This window comes from Amphiura filiformis, unplaced genomic scaffold (assembly GCF_039555335.1).
Source record: "Amphiura filiformis unplaced genomic scaffold, Afil_fr2py scaffold_238, whole genome shotgun sequence".
NCBI lineage: Eukaryota > Metazoa > Echinodermata > Ophiuroidea > Amphilepidida > Amphiuridae > Amphiura > Amphiura filiformis.
The window spans coordinates 64,885-83,000 of NW_027305702.1; the positions used below are offsets into that span (position 1 = coordinate 64,885).

The 18,116-nt window shown below is 38.4% G+C and overlaps 1 protein-coding gene across 1 annotated transcript; it reads left to right on the top strand.

Moving 5' to 3' along the window:
- Positions 1-3,600: 3,600 nt before the first annotated feature.
- Positions 3,601-18,098, top strand: LOC140145370 (uncharacterized). Its single transcript, XM_072167120.1, has 5 exons — positions 3,601-3,717; positions 10,300-10,382; positions 11,710-11,796; positions 12,809-12,870; positions 14,850-18,098. Exons 2-5 carry the CDS (start codon positions 10,308-10,310, stop codon positions 15,988-15,990), a joined length of 1,365 nt encoding a protein of 454 aa, XP_072023221.1. The 5' UTR covers positions 3,601-3,717; positions 10,300-10,307; the 3' UTR covers positions 15,991-18,098.
- The last annotated feature ends 18 nt before the right edge of the window (positions 18,099-18,116 follow it).

Below are 18,116 nucleotides of genomic sequence, written 5' to 3' on the forward strand. Positions count from 1 at the left end.
AAGATTGGGCTACAGTATGCATTTTACCAAGTTAGCAATAGGTAATTGCTTCATTTTGCATATGCATGACTTTCTTTATTATACTCAAATTCGGATTTTATTATACATGTTATAAGGAAGTTGTTTACGTGCATTAGGCTCCTTCACAGCCGGTTTCCATCGTGTATGTTTGCGAGTGAACCACAAGCAGACTGGGTTGCCAGGGACTACAGGACAAAATACCTGTTTCTGACTATAACTATTAGCAAGGTCACCCTACCAGCTATACTGATAATGGTTAATTGGAAATCTGAAAATAAACACTTATTTTGTAAACAGATGATACTCTGTGATTATTTATGGATGGAAACTTAGGAAATTGCTGTTAATGGAATATTTGATATATTAAACATACATTTGGTTGTGTTAACGATAAAAATCCATTCACAAATAAGGTTTTTAGGAACCATTTGACATTAAATATTTTGAACAATTGCTCTATGAAAAATGATATAAATGCACCCCTGCTGATCCAGGCTACTGATAAGCTGTCAACAAGTGACCACTAATTCAACAATTATAATGAGCAATTATATGACCAGACAGGAACCAAGCTGGGTATAAGGTGCCCAGGCACCTGCACTGTTAACTAGGGTTAGTTTATACCATCACTAATTGATGTTGGGAGTGACACTAGGGGGGGGGGGGTTAAATACCAGTAATTGGGGTAGATAGTTGCTTTGGTTTTATACATTTTGGTAGAGCAACTGGGCAGTTAGTAGTAACAATTATAATCAACACATTCAGAAAATAAAGATTGAATTGAGCCAGGAACCCTGGGATTGAGTAATCAGTCTTTTTGATTATAATTGTTAAAGGTCATCTGAGCCTGAGGTGGAATATATATTGTTGGTTTGTCCGAATGTTCAAAGTCATATCATAAAACGTAATCACAAAGTCGTCTGAATATAGATTGTTGGATTGATGCGAAACTCGGTGGATGTGATTGCCATTGATCCCTTTGTTTGTACAAGTATAAATTAAGTATAAATTAAATGTCGACCTATTTAACACACATTTTTCAATTTAGCTTATAGTATGTCATTGGTGGTATTCGTGGTAACAAGAACAACATTTCCAACCCGGTTAGTTGTGCATGTGCTACACACAAAAAATTACTAGCATTCCAAGTACTTGTCAATGTAAAATTATCAAACATGAATTTCATCCATGGTGTTGTCTTTTTAAAGACATTTCTTGTTGAATTTGATTTCTTTCTAGTATTTATCAAAATTACAGAGTGGAAATGTGTAAAAGAGTTTTAAAACTCTCATAATATTAAACTCAGAGTGTCCAACACGATTGACGATAAAACGCCCATGTATCAAATAAATAGGTGTATTTGGGTTATGCAAGATTAAATCACAAGCCATGGGGGAAGCAGGAGCTGAAGGGGGGGGGCAAGCAATTTTTGGCTAGCCAAGAAGGGGAGGGGGCGATTTTGGCACCCATAGGCCACCTTTTAAATAAAACGCTCTAAAAACACCGTACGGAAACGCTTAAATTGGCAAATTTTCTTGACTTGACCATTTAAGGTTTGTAAATTGGGATCACAAAAATTTGGCATGTGTCAAGGGAGGAGGCAAAGGTTTCTTGGCAGGCCGGGGGGGGGTAGGCAGTACGACGGCCTCTATAGGTTTAGAGTATATATGGTTTTGAAGGTATTTCATGAGGAAAGACAGTCTGGAAGTGCAGTTAATATTAAGAGTGCGATAATGGGGGAGTCTGGAATTCAATGCGTCATTCGGTGAAAAAGTCTGGAATTCCGATGCCCTCTATAGTTTGGAGTACATGACTTTGAAGGAGTTTGGGGGAAAAAGTCTTGAATTCCATAAATAAAGAGTAAAAAAGTCTGGAATTCCGACGCGTTGGGGGAAAAAAGGAGTAAAAAAAGTCTGGAATTCTGATGCGCTGGGGGAATAAAAGTCCGGAATTCAGACGCGTTGGGGGGAAAAAGCCTGGAATTCCGATGCCCTCTATAGTTTGGAGTACATGACTTTGAAGGAGTTTGGGGGGAAAAAGTCTTGAATTCCATAAATAAAGAGTAAAAAAGTCTGGAATTCCAACGCGTTGGGGGAAAAAAGCCTTAAAAAGGAGTAAAAAAGTCTGGAATTCTGATGCGCTGGGGGAATAAAAGTCCGGAATTCCGACGCGTTGGGGGGAAAAAGCCTGGAATTCCGATGCCCTCTATAGGTTTGGATTATATGACTGTGAAGGAGTTTGGGTGAAAAAAGTCTGGAATTCCAGACAAGAATACATACAAAAAGAGTATGGAATTCCAGTGCCCTCTATAGGGGGGGATTGATTATTATCTGGAATAGCCCATTTTAAGCTATAGGCCTACATGCATTATAGATTTATAAAGTTAATACTTCGAGGACTGATTGGCTACTGATAAATGTCAATTATTAATAATTTGTCATAAAATTTGTATTATATCGTGAAAGGGGTCGGTCACCCACTGCACAGCAGCCTACTCTTTTGTGGGACCACCTATATAGCATATCAGTGACTAAATTACATTGTGAATAAGAGGAATGGCCCTTCTGATAGCTTCTGATATCAAATAATTTTGATTTTTTTGAAATTCGCGATAAAATACACATCATTTATGACAAATTATTAAAATTGAAATTTTTGACATTTAACAGTCCTCGAAGTAAACTTTATAAATCTAATGATGTGCACTTAAAGTGTATGCAGTTGGGATGAAAAGCCGTCCATCAATTGAAAGTTTTGTCATATTGAAGATTATACATTTTTTTTCCAAAAGATCTTGTGGAAAAATGTAGGCAATATCTTCAACACGAAAGGTCGAAATTTTCAAATGATGGACAGATTTTCATCCCAGCTACTCGCATTTTTTTTTTTTATCATATAGGCCTATATCATTAGATAATATATTTATGCAAAATTTGCATTTGTGTCTGATGGGCTCTCACTCAGGTCCCGCCACAAACCTCGGCATACGTATACCTCGCTATCCGAGCCAGTGGCGTAGATTTCTTTGACATTGGGGGGGATGAAGTTGGAAAAAAATCTTGAAGTATAGTCAATCCAGCACCCTTTGGCGATAAAATTAGTTTATGATGTAAATGCGCGCGAAGCGCGCGAAAATTTTTGCTATTTTGAAGCTAAACTGATGAAATATGGTGTAAAAGTAGATTAAATGCGCACGAAGCGCGCAAAAATGTGCACTTTTGGGGCTAAAATGTGCAAATATGAGGTTAATTTGGTCAGAAACCCATTATCAGGCGTCAACATTGGGGGGGATGATTGTATGGGCCAACCCCCCTTGCAAAATATTGGGGGGGGGGGGGGATAAATCCCCCATCCCCCCAGGATCTACGCCTATGATCCGAGCCCTTAAAAAATCAAAATTATTTGATATCGGAAGGACATTCCTCGTATTCAGAATGCAATTTGACGTGTCTGATGTGCTCTCAAGTACCACAAAAAAAAAAAAAAAAAAAAACTATGCAAAAAAGCCTCTACGACCAGATCGGTACAATTCAATTGATGACGATATTGCCCACTACTATAACTTGATAAGGGGGGTCAAAGGTCATAAATATGGCGAACATGAAGTTCGGGAACGGACAAATTTCAACAATTTTGGGCCTATTTTAGAAGACTTTTTGAAGAGTACCTCATTTCTGTAGCTGCTTGATTATCTTTGTAAGTGACAAATAGTGTTCCCGCTGATTAATAAGTGGTTTTTTTGAAATGTAACGTATTGTAATTTGCTGAAGCTTACCAGTTACATGGCCACTGGCACTGCACTACTCACTAGTCACGATTATCGCACTTTCAGTTTCCCACGCGTTTGAACGGGAATTGGATTGCGTACTTTTTCGATGTCTAGTGAGCAAATTTTTGCAATATTTTGAGAAAATGATGTCAAATTTTCTATTCTGTATTGTTTGGTAATAATGTCTTTTGCCAATAGTATGTTTAAAGTTGTAATTTTGTGTTTTTGATCGCAAAGATCGGATATTTTCGTTCCCGATTCAATTCTGAACCCTTCGCAAGGGTGCCGATTACGGCAGAACTTTGACGATAATTTTGCCTTTTTGGACACTAAAATGCTTTCGATCCTTAATTTTGTTTCAACCGAGTCTTAAATTAGCAAGCACAATACCGTTGGTACCACTTTTATATACATTGATGAAATTTTAAAGAATTTTTTCAAGTTTCTAACCGGCAAATCGTTAAGTGTGTATTTCCCATTGACATCCAAAATGGCGTAAGCCAGTCCTCAATATACATAGGTACGGCGTATATAGGACTGGCAAGCGAGTCTACACTGCACGGCCTAGAGACACAGACTTTAAGGTACATATTTCATAACAAACACCAAATTGGTGTCATAACAAACACCAAATTGGTGTCATAACAAACACCAAATTGGTGTCATAACAAACACCAAATTGGTGTCGATGACCTGACATGCATGCATTCTTTTGTGATGGTCTTTCAATTCGTGCCGAGTGTCCTTGCTTGGCAGACTTGACTATGCTTCAGTGGTCATGAAAGGATTCAATAGATAACCTCTGCCCCACTAATCCCCAGCTATTGTCTGAAATTGCACCTCGGAAGATATATTATAACAACTCAGTCCCTCAAATGATAGTCATATAATGACCAAAAGATAAATGACTGACTATCATTGAGGACTGAGTTCCGCAGTCTACACGGCCACTGCCACTGGCACTGTTCTGTCATGCAGCATGGCAAGGATGGGATTTAAACGTTTTATTGTAGGTATGCCAGGTGAATTCAAATTTGCCATCAAACTGCATCATTTTATATATCAAATTAAAGCCCTTGAGTAAAGAAAGCCAAAACTGAAAACCTTTTTTTTCATAGCACTTTCCGTAGCAAAGTTACATCTTGTCAAAGATTGACTTTCATCAAAAAGATTCAGCTAGCAAAATTCCCAAAAAAAGCATTTCGGTGGTGTTTCTAGATCTTAGTCTCATGTTGATAGCAGCTTTTTTAAGGGAACTGCTATCAAAATCCGTCTAAAATTCCATGTGCGAGTGACTTACATGTATCACCATAAAAAAATAATATATTTGGGTTAAGACTTGGAAGTATATAGACAACATATTTATGTAGGTTTCCTTCTTAGGCCAGTTCTTTTATATTTCTATGTAAATTATGTATTGTGTTCTAGACGAATTTGGCTGACTAGCAAATATGTGTTAATTAAGGTTTGCCTGGGATACCTATTTATTGCGAGTAGATTTCTTGCAATATTCTAGGTATGCCAGGTGAATTCAAATTTGCGATCAAACTGCATCATTTTATATATCAAATTAAAGCCCTAGGCTTGAGTAAAGAAAGACAAAACTGAAAACCTTTTTTGTCATAAGCACTTTCCGTAGCAAAGTTACATCTTGTCAAAGATCAGTGTTGCCAACACTTTTCAGCGTCAAGGCGCGGCGCATTGACTGGCCAGGCCGAGGTAAAGGATTCTCAAGTAGCCCAATTTTTAAAGCTTCCAAAAATTGCCCAATACCGGATATTTGGGCGGATTTACCCGAATTTAGAATGCAAAACACCCAACAATTGGGCGGAAAAGCACTTGACTTACAAACTTCCGCTACTTATTGGGAAGTTACTGACCGATCAATAAATGGTCACAAAACCCATTGTAATTTCTACTTCTAGATCTTAGTCTCATTATGATAGCAGCTTTTTTTAATGGAACTGCTATCAAAATCCCTCTAAAATTCCATGTGCGATTGTCTCATCACCATAAATACTTAAAATAGGCATGTTCATAAAATTTTGAAATTTAATAAATTCATCTAAAATTGCTTTCATTAAAAAGAAAATCATTTAACTTAAAAAATGAGGGGTCAATCATGTATGTAGGCCTACTACAATTGGCAAAGTTATGAGGAAAAGTATGCTCGCCTGAATGTCCCAAATGTTGTGTCCCAGCATTATCAATGGCTTCCTAAAACATACACATGTATTTTATGGCTAAATTTTTGAGCACAAAGGGCCATTTTACAAAAATGGGCTAATGTTTCATAATCATGAAATGTGGTTTTCACTAATTTTTACTAAAATTAATGCAGATTGGAGTTTTGAGGGTCAAAATCCAAATTTTCTTCATTTTCCATTGGATTACACAGTTAAGACAGGGTCTTGGATCACAAGAAGATTAATGAAGCCCGCCCTCACATGTTAAAATGTGATCATACCTACCATAAAAAATCATATATTTGGGTCAAGTGAAGTATAGAAAACACATTTATGTAGGTTTCCTTGACCTACCTGTTCTTTTAAATTTCTATGTAAAATATGTATTGTATTGTGTTCTAGAAGAATTTGGTTGATTAACAAATGTGTTACCGGTAATTAAGGTTTGCCTGGCATACCTAAATATTCGGCTTATTTACCATCCAATTTATATCCTTTGATGTACCTGTATATATATGATTTGCCTTCTAAGGTAGGCATGATCACAAAATTTTCAAGTAGGGTTTTTCACATGGAAATTATTTTGCTTAAAAAGGTGATCATTTAACTTAAAAAATGAGGGGTCAACCATGCACAGTGTATTTTACCCATACGAAAAATCATTCCGTACGGACCGTACCGTGCATGCACAGATCACAGACAGTGACGCAATCAACCAATCAGCAGTTGGAAAATCGTTAACCCAATGACGTCATCGCTGTATTTTCATTGATAAAATTCAGAATCGTTCAAAAACATGAGTTTTTAATTGCAAATATTTAATTTGTGTGTGTATGAATGTCACTGTCTATCTCACATTAACATTGTGTATTATCGTAGCGTTGAATGCGCTGAAGCTTGTTAGGCGGATTCGTTGCAAATTTGGCGGACCTTTTGTTTTTTGTGACATTAAAAATCCATCTTTCACATGGCCGCTGTGTGTGTGTGTGTGCATGCATAAACACTAGTACTGCTGACTGAGTGTACCAATCGTAGCAGTAAAATATACAACAAAGTCAATGTTTAATCTCAATATACGTTATGGGGTAAATATAAGCATTTGAATAATTTAACAATAGTTTGAATCTGAAAAATAAATGAACATGAAAGTTCATGAGTGATTTTCAACATATTTGACTGTTGGATGGGTGCTGCAGCTTTGGAGCTAAGGTAATATGGCGCATTACTTTGAAGTTGGTAATGGGTAAATTACACTGTGCCATGTCTGTAGCTCAAATATCAACAAAGTTATGGGCAAATGTCTGTTTTTAACATTTTTCATTTTTCTGCAGCCATCATTGACAATGCCTTACAATGACTTACTGTACAAAAGAGCAAGTAATGCATCATTTTTCACCACGGCGATCCATTTTACACAAAGGCGATTTTATTTTATGCAATCTAACTATCACTGGCACTGCGTGATGACTTCTGTATCAAGGATAAAGTACCAGCACTTTTTAGACTACGTCTCCAAGTTTCTGGTGTCCAAATTTCAAACTTTTGTATTTTCCTATGGGGATCAGGCTTCCCGTTAGTGTGCGTCATTGCGTCCAGACGCGTATTTTACAAATTTGGACGCAAGTTCACATGGCTAATCAAGTATTTTGCGTCCATGTCACATGCATGTGGATGCAGACAAAACTTCGAAATTTTATCATTAATTGATGATAAAAATAAGAAATTTTTATTCTTTTATATTTTTAAGATAATAAAAGCCCCAAAATTTTGACCCACCTGCTGAGAATTGAAGTAAATTCTGCAATATTTGTAAATGCAACGTCAGGAAATTGTGCACTTTTTGCATGCTTTCCGAACGATCCCTGTTTGATGGCTTGGGAAGTCCCGATTGATTTGTTTACATGCAAGCATGTGCCGCTAAAGTGTGGTTAATGTTTTTTTAATTATTAATCACAACCTGACAATATTCAATTTTTAATATTTTAAGTTCATTTTCTCATAAATAATCTAGGTTTCCTTTATTAGTATTATTGTTACGATGAATAAAAGCAATTTTAAAGACAAAATCCAAATGATAACCCTTTTTCGTATTATTTGTGGCAGCGCGTGTTTTAGTTTTTGTAGCATCAACAACGCGTTAATTTAAAAAAGAAATGCGGAAGTGAAAGTACGAACGAAAATTGCTCAAGATTGACAGACTTTGCTCATGTTTTTGCACCTGTTTTTGACCACGTTTCGGACCAAAACTGACACAGAAATGAGAAAAATTATCATAGCGAATGGAGATGGAATATCACGGCGAAAATGCACTTTTATTTTTTGTAACAATCAACATTTGATGAGGTGTAGACCCGGGGTATGTGTGTATCGTCATAATCGTGAATTTCAGATGGACGCTTTAAAAATCTGTCTGGGCGCAAGTTTTTGCAACCTCGTCAGCAAACTTGCGTCATTACGGACGCACATTTTTAAAACCTTAACGGGAACCCTGATGGGGATTACACAGTTAAGCCATTTACTGTGGTCGCAACTTTTTGATCTTTTTGAGTTGAACGTCACCCTCTATAATAAGCAATGGGGACATACCTATCTAAGGGAGCTAAGGTGTATCTGTAAAATAAGACTCAGACTGGCATCGAGTCTATACTGAAATTTATTTTGATGACTTCAGTTGTCTTCACTTATGTGACAGCAAAGTTTGCTAATTGTTCAGATTAACCATGCTAACAATTCACCGATGTGTCATTTGAGCAACTTTTTCGGGCGCTATGTACCTGTCTTGATCGGCATTGTTTACTTCCGAATTTCCATTTCCGAATTCCGAACTGATTGCTTTACATGGTGTCATACTTCACTGATTTTGACAGGTTTTGATATATAACTCCACATTCTATGCTCAATCCATCATCGGTTATCATTGGCCTGGATTGAGGATAGACTTTTTCGATTAACATGTATTATGCAGGATCACAATGATACAGTCACAATGTGAATTTACACAGTCAGTCCAGGCTAGTTGTCCAAGTCCAACTTAGTTTCGTCAGTGTTTTAACGGAATGCTACTCAATAGAATAATTTGCGATACTGATGTCAAATAAGTACTGTAAATATTGTGGATTGATCACAAAATCTCTACAATGTACTATCCAGTGCCACGACGACACGATATAGTTGCTTTACCAGATAGAGATAGAGCATGGAACTACAACTACTTCAGTTACATACATGTACATTTGTACTTAATCGTCGGCAATTTTCAAACATATTTTAAAACAATACTTTGTGAAGTTTAATGTTACTGATATTAATTTGGATGACTTATCTATATGATGTATCTTCAGATCAAAGTTTGCTAATTTTAAAGAAATTAATAACCATGTCCATGATGCTAACAATTTGCCAACGTGTAATTGGAGCTACTTTTCAGGTGCTATACTCTGTCATGATCGGCGTTGTTTACATCCGAATTTCCATTGCTTTACACGCCCGCACGCACGGTGTCATGCTTCACTGACTCTGATGCATTTTGAGATGGCGCCAACTTGCCGTCAAGCTCTATCCTTTAGGTTATCAGTGTCCTGGATTGAGGATGGACTTCTCGATCAAATCAGTGAAAGTTTGCCTTGTTTTGAATGTGCCCAATTCTTATCAAAATTGTCCTTGACTATGCTGATTTGACTATTACAGTTGAAATCCATATACCGTATTTCGTCAAATAGTCGCCCCCCCCCCTCAAATAAACGCCCCCACCACTTTTTTCAACCAAGATGTTTCAAAAATTCCGATATTTCCATGCTATCTTGTGTAGTAAGCTTACCAAGTTGCTCACATGGTCGGTAATAGCAGCAATAAATGGCGAAAATCTGCATCAGAAACCGGAAGTGAACCAAAAGTCAGTGTCAAAAGTTCATAGTTCGTCATTTTAGCGTGACTTTTAAGCTTACCTAATGATTTTAACGGGAATTGTCGTGCTAAAAATGACCTCTAATAGGGGGGCGTTTATTTGACGAAATACAGTACACCCTGCCGATCTAACATTGCATCTGATTGGTCAATTACATGATATCTTCACTTTAATCACCAATCAGAATGGAGCTTTGCAAATAATTCACCCCATTTTTTTTGTGCACGGTGAAATTCTAACAATGTTGCTGATTGTTCCAATTGATAATGAAAACTTCTTTTTGGCCAATCGGCAGGTAGTTCTCATGGGATTAAATCTCCCACATGGGGTGTAGATTTCAAATGGAATAGCACATAATTTATATAACAATTAACATCAATTCATTCACCTGTACATGTACGTATTCTGTTTTTCTATAGAACTCGTCATGTCTAAACATCCAGACTACATGGGCACAGGGTTTGCCATGCATCATAATAGGAGACTCAAATGGGATCAGAAGGTATGTATGGAAACACTAAGGCAGGGATTTTTGGGTAATGTTTATGTACCCGAGTATTCTGCGCATTTTTCGAGCGGGTAATCGGGTACCGGAAATTGCAAAAAAAAGGTTATGTTATTTATTTTTTCGGGTTTGGAGTGTCCCTGGACCTACATTGTAGAGCTAAATGCTGGGATCATTCATGGTTGACATACAAAAAAAAAAATTGTTAGCGTTTTCTTATATGCAAAGGGATAATTTGTGTTCATGTCATACTCTATTAATGATTTCAAAATGGATACAAATTCACTTCATTTGTATTTCACACATAGGCCGATGCCGTTCTAGGTTAATGACTCAGAAAATAATATGATTCTGTGCAATTGTGTCCCAAGTTAGGGCGAGTGGGATGACAGGAGCCGTATCTATTTTTTTCAGTTTTAGCCATGTGGCTAAAAACCTGCAATGTACTTCTTAAATCTTAATACATTGATCTTACAGGATGCGAGTCAAGGAAGCCAATAATTGCAGTGATATTTAGGTCTTGCGGTTCTTGTGTGTTATGGCCAAGTTATAAAAAACAAAATTTTGGATGTCCCCCCCCCCAAGAAAAATGATCCAAATGGGATGGAAATGTCATAAATCTTGGGATTTCCTGTATAAAACCTATACCATTGCTCTTGTGTGTCAGCTTTATTTGTTTCAATATTTGAGTGTAGGTCATGCTCTCCTCCGACCCACCTTAACCTATTATAAGCCGGATCTGTTTTTGATACAGATGTCTTGTACATTCGCACACAATCCTGTCACAATGTCGTGGTAAGACACAGGTGCCTTGAAAGTTGCATTATGCCAGACACACAACTAAAGTTGTGCACACATACATGTAGTTTCTTGAGTCCAGCATTTTTTGGAATGCTGTTTTTCAGTATTGATTCACTAACAAGCATCACACAATAAACATGCACAGTCTGTAGCAGCCTTCAAATTAAGAATTTTGAAAAGGCAGCCAATCCAAGGCAATTTGAAAAGGGCACCAAGGCTTTTCAATGGTTTGTACAGGTGTATACTCATACTGTGATGTTAGGGTTTATAATAAAATTCGAAAGCACTATTCTGTAGTATAGGTGACCCCGGAGCTACGCCACTTCCAGTCAGGAGCCGTTGAAAACAAAGCACAGCGCGGCACCAAACAACAACATAACATCGGCATTTACGTTTTGTTTGTTGTCAACGGCATATAACCCGGATGTTAAAAACTTACCCGGATAACCGTGGTGACTTATAGTGGTCCAAATCAAAAGTGAGAAGAACACTCATTTTTTAAGTGTTTTTTGTGTATTTTCAGTTGAATCTGATTGGTGAGAAAGTGTTTGATCCCATGATCCATTGCTGTGGAAAATGTCGGCTGCCAATACTTAGCTATGGGCGAATGGTAAGTAGAAACAATGGCAACACATTGCTTAGGTGATTCAGTACACTTGGGTGTCATAATTGTCATTACTAAAGCTGAATTTATACTTGATCGCCGAGCGATTGCAATGCACCGCTTTTGGAAAGCGATGGGCAATCACCGAATTTTGCCATGCTTCGCTTGTCGCTTTTACATTTATACTCAGGTCCCTTATCACGGCCATAGCGATTGCATACAACAATTAAAATATTCTAAGTGCCACAAAATACATTTTTACATCTATTGCTTTGAATTAATTCATCATCGGAAGTTAATAATCGAGAAAGGTAAATTAATTAGCAAAATAATAGATTTAGTTAGTTGTGAATGATTGGTTGATGCATTCACGTGTCAAGTGATATCGCTCGAAAGTTGAGATTTCTTCAACTTGCAAAAGCGACACATCATTTTTGCCTCGGCAATTTGTATCAATTGATCAGCTTGACACTCTGAAAATGGAAGTAAACACTGATCATGCGTGAGAATCGATTTTCTGCAAAAGCAATCGAGTATAAATTCAGCTTAAGTGACTGCCAGGCCTGCAAAAAAAAATGGAAAGCTGAATTTCTCACAAAGAAAGCAACATTCCTAACAAATTTGTACATGTTGCTTTTTCCCAGGGAGCAAAAATTTCACCGTCCAAATACCAAAATTTCTTTTTAGTTGCTTCCCCTGTGGAAGATATTTCCAAAATCTTCCACATGGGTATTGTGAATTTTAAAACAAAATGGATTATGTTTGGTGCACTTGACACATAGCTACAAGTTAGATGTCGGTACTACCGCCAACATTAGAATGAAGGTTTTGTCTAAAACGTTTTAGGCTATTTCAGTTGAAATTTATACGCCCCCGTATGGAAGACATGCCTTTAATCTGTCACACAGGGGGTGTGAATTTCAAATGGGGTTACCTGAATGGGTGACTTCCATAGGGGGTGTACGGATTTCTACAGGAATAGCCCATTGTGTAACATCTGTTTACTTCTATTTTACAGATCCCCTGCAAGCATGTGTTCTGCTTTGATTGTGCCAAATCAACAGACAAAGTCTGCCTCAGGTAAGAGCAATTTGAACTTTGACCTCTGATCTTAATTCATGTCCATTTTCCATATCTGGACAGACAGGTTATTTATATATATATTACAGGTAGTCCAACAAAGGGAGCACGGTAGCCGAGCAGAACAGGCTTCGACTCCTAATTGGAAGGTTGCTGGTTTTGAGCCCCGGTGACGCTATCGTGTTGTACCCTTGATTAAGGCAATTTTTTTCGATTATTCCTCTCCACCCAAGTGTATAAATAGGTACCTGCATTCTTAAATGCTGGTAAGGTAACAGACTTGCTGTGGAGGTGTGGCGATCCCCCCACAGCAACTTTTCATGGTGGAGTTTGGCCTAATTGTTAACAAAAGACAGATGGGCACTCTGTCCTGTAAAAAATGCAGGTTTGACTCCTTTACTTTTATTTTTGCTCCAACATTGTATAAGACTTCTACATCATCAAAATAAAGAGTGAGGTTAACATTGCGGCGGGGCAGCCCAGGGTTGCCTGTCTTCAGGAAATTTCCTGATTTCAGGAAATTTTACTTGGCTGTTCCTGTACATATGTATGGGCAAAGTAAATTTTTCAGGAAATTTGTTGCCATTTCAGGATTTTTTGACACCACTGACTGGCATCTCTTTCCCTAATGTGTTTGAATTTAAATGTGATACATTTTATATGGTGACAACCAGAGATTCTTTACTAATGAGATAGGACACTCTCTGCAAACCGCCTATACCATGCTATACCAAGAGTTGAAGACAGGCGTAAATGCGCCTGCCAAGTCTTACTACTTAACTTGTAATGAGAAGATACCGTAGAGTCCTACATAGAAGTCTGAGGAAGAGACGGTCCGAATTGACCTACCTTGACCTATAATTTATGAGGAGAATCACATTTTTGTACCGCTCACAAAACAAAGAGTAATAAGTCCGCCCACCGCTGTCAATCATTCTAATGAACGATTAAACAGAACGAATAAACAAGCTCTGGCAATGACGTAATCCTAATTATAAATGAGAGAATCACATTGTACATGTACTGTCTGCTGTACTAGATGTCTTCCAACAAGTGCCGGAGTGTCGCGGGCCTGTGACAACCTTCACAAACATCATATGTGATATCATTCATTCATTTGAAAATGAATGAAGATGCCATGAGTTGTTCCTGGTACGTCTGAAGAGCTTTTGCCTTCATGTGATTTTCTGCATCGATGAGTGTTTTTGGTACTACACTGCTCTGTAGTTTTCTTTTGCACTTACTGATGCAATTGCCTTGATAATCATACGGGGGTTAACCAACGTTATGCCAAGATCATACAATGCGAATTGCTCAGCAAATGAGGCGTCGCTATGTGTTTGAATTATTAGGCAATCAGGACTCCCCCACTTCCATAATGGGCTATTCCAGTTGAAATCCATACACCCCCTATGGAAGACATGTCCATAATCTCCCACACAGTGGGTATAGATTTCAAGTGGAAATTTGAAATGTACACACTAAGTGTGGAAGACTAAAGATTAAGGTAATGTCTTCCATAGGGTGTGTATGGATTTCAGCTGGAATAGCCCTTTTACACAGAACAGTGTATGCATTTGTAGATCTACAAGCAGGGCTGGAAAAAATGAAAATTTACCTGGAAGATGATCAAAATTTCCTTTCAAAAAGACAAATTCCTATGTATTTCTTTGTTGAAGGACCTTAATTTCCCTCCAAACTTCCATATTTCCCGGGAAGGAGTTTCCCACTTTCCACATATTTTCCAGGCATATCTACAAGAAAATGGCTGAACTGTGTCTGTTAGTCTGTGATAAATGATGCAGTGTTCTGTGAATAGGGGCATTAGATTATAAAACTTGTTACAAAATGTTGACATTATTGCACAAAAAAGTTGACATGATAGCGCTGTATTCCAAATGAAAGTTGTAAACAACTCGAACTAAATCATCCAGTTATAAATAAAGTATTAAAATTAATGTCCTTTTGTTATCTCACAGGTGCGGAGATGCTGTGCAGCTAATTGAGCAGTCTCCACTCGGTAAGATCTTTATTTGTACCTTTGGCAGTGCCAAGCACAGTACTTCAGGCTGCCGTAGAACTTACCTCTCAGGGCGTGACTTACAGGCGCATATCAATCACAGACATAACAGGCTGCAGCCACAGCAGCAGCAACAGCAGCCACAGCAGCAGCAACAGCAGCAGCAGCGAGAACAGCCACAACAACAACAGCAGCAGCAGTCCACTCCAATGACCACAGCATCTGCCCAAGATCAGTCATTGCGAAGTCAGAACAGAATGCCTGATACACCGGTGTCAGATCACAGGCCACCTGGGTACGAAACATTTTCACAGCCACCTCCACCACCAAACCAAGGGGTGATGCACAATCCGTATGAAGAAGAACCCGATGCCATGCCAGACTCTCCTACTACCCAAGAGGAATATGGTATGGGCCGAATACAAGTCCGCAAATCTAATCTGATTACTGTGCCATTACAAGACAATAGAGCGCCGCAGCATCCCCCTCCTCCTCAACATGCCCCACAACATCCTCCGCCAAGTCACCATGCTCCTCCCCCTCAACAACACCCTCCCCAACACCCTCCGTCTGTGTCTGTCTACCAAAGCAATATGCCTGGTCAGCTTCCCCAACAGCACCCAGCAGTACCTCCACCACCGCCGCAACATGGCTACCCGCAGCACGGCCCCGTATCGTATGCCCCGCCAATGGTGACACATTCGGTGCCGCAGTCAGTGCCGCGTCAACAACCTCAGCCACAGAACCCGCACTATAGTATGGCACCACCCCCACCAGTGCCCCCTGTGTCCCATATGGGACAGCCACCTCCAAGATATGACTCTGGTCCACCTCATCCATCTTTCAGTGGGCAAGTAGGACCTATGGCAAACCAAAGCCCACCCTTTCAGAGTGCAGTTTTGCCTACATCAACCCAATGGAACCCTGGACTTGGACCACCCCCTCCCCGTATTATCATGACTCAAGCACCGTCAATGCCAGCACCTGTTCCTGCCCCAGGGATGCCACATCCTCAGTCAGGACCACCGCCACCTCGTCCAGATATGGGGCCACCTCCACCAAGAACTGATGGAAGATACAGGACTCCATATTTTTCCTAATGAGTGTATGTTTTGCAGATAATGTTACGTTCACAAGATAAGAAGGCGGATCCCTATTTACTCTAAGGTATTGAAACTAACAAATTTATTTCCTATAGGATTCCTTCCGAAGCAAATGTGTTTTAGCCTATCATTGAGTTTAATTTGTAGTTTTCAAAGTTGTAAGTGTAAAAAAACTCTTCTGAATAAATATTATTGAAATAAAGGCTCTGATCTATTATGACATGGAAGACATTGATGATATCAGTAACCTCCGCACCTCATCTAATGAGGAATTTAATTGGGACTTGCATAACGTGTGTTATTCGGAGGTTATGAATATATGCTAGAATGCCTTTCACATGCATCATATAAGGCATGCAGGTTTAAGAAACAACCCTTTTTTGATATAAAATTGGATCGATTTAGCCCATATTTATTTTTATGTAGTTTTAAAATATTGGATGAGGCGTAGTCGAGTCCAATATTTTAAAACTCATAGCTTGATACCAATAAATATTGGGTGTAAAGCATCCAATTTTATCATAATTATGTTTTGGATCCAATATTTTCACACACTTGGACTCATCAAAACATAATAATGCCTATAATGTTGGGCCTAAATAATTAGGAAAACATGATCGCTTCACAGTTTTTGTGCTAGAGCACAATCTGCAGAAATAAGAGATAGATGGGGCATAATTTCTTTTCTTTTTGCTCAAGTTCAACTTCCAACACAGAATCAGTTAATTGTACATGTAGTACTTAGTGTTTAATTACTTAATAAAATCTGTACTGTCTGTTGCTTACACTACCAGATTCCCACTGCTGACCCTAGAGGTACACTGCTGCCCAACTAGTGAACTTTGTAGCTACTCTAATTAAGAGTACCAGTGCAGTACCAATCCAGTACCAGTGTGTGTGTGCTATACTGTATACATGTGATTCTGATGTGTGTACCAATAAAGTAGCAGGGCAGCAACGTACCTCTGGGGGTGGCAGCAATAGGAATATGGACGTGTATGTTCCATCAAGGTGTGGGGTTGAAAAAGGGCAATGCCAGTTGAAATTCATACACCCCCTATGGAAGACATGACCCTAATCTTCCACACAGACTCGAAGAGTGTGCATTTCAAATGGAACTAGCTGCATCGGTGACTCAATTTGAAATCTGCGTCCTGTGAGGGAGATTAAGTTCATTATGTATTTTAACTTGACTAGTCCAATTGGTGTTGGGTAAGGAAGATTGAAATTTTCCTTTAAAAATTAGAATGATACAATAGAAGGCCTATATATATTAGGTAGCAAAATAGATTTCAATTTTGTCATCCTTCAAGGTCCTTGACCCAATCAACAGCCTCATCTCCCCTTTTTCTTCATCAAAACAGAGATTTTGGTATCAGAAGAAAACTCATATTTTTCTCATTTCCCAACTCTTTAAATAAACATGATCTGGATATATCCTAATTTTCAGAAAAGGCCTCATGATGCACCTTAAAGTGGAAAACTTGCATTGTCAGTGTGCAAAGTAACACATTGATTGGTCCTGCTGTAAAGATACTGCCCTTTCCACTCTAAATCGTACTTAAAATGAAGTGGTAATTGATATATTGATTAAGGAGCATATAAGTGTCCATATGTAGTTGGGCTGTTGTCGACAAGGCTGTTCAGTTTTGTCGACAATATTGTTGACAAAGCCATTTTCCTGACTGTCCAAAAGCATGGAATAATTGTCATAAAATAACTGCATCAGTCTTCTATTTCATTCTTAAGTGGTGCAGATTATCTTTCCATTACAATCCTAATATTCTGATGATGCATATACATAACATGTATGTGGTATATGGTAATATTTTCTGTGTAAATAAATGATGCACAATTTGGTCTCTGAACTTAATATTTTGACTTCACTGATGTATTGCTTTGTCAACAATTTGTCGACGTCGGATCTTGAGATTTGATGATTGTAGACAATGAAAATTCTGCTCGACAACATCCCAAATATGTAGCACTGAGGACATGTTATCAGCACATGGTATTATACACAGAGCACAAAGTGTACATCAAATTTTAATTCATGTATGGCAAATAATTTGAAGGCACATACAAATATGGACGAGGCCACAGTCGATTTGGAGAAGTAAGAA

Excerpts from the sequence above, each read along its gene's own strand:
- LOC140145370 (XM_072167120.1), top strand. The coding sequence starts at position 10,308 with ATGTCTAAACATCCAGACTACATGGGCACAGGGTTTGCCATGCATCAT. Across the intron at positions 10,383-11,709 it reads GACTCAAATGGGATCAGAAG|TTGAATCTGATTGGTGAGAA; the intron begins GTATGTATGGAA and ends GTGTATTTTCAG. Across the intron at positions 11,797-12,808 it reads TACTTAGCTATGGGCGAATG|ATCCCCTGCAAGCATGTGTT; the intron begins GTAAGTAGAAAC and ends TCTATTTTACAG.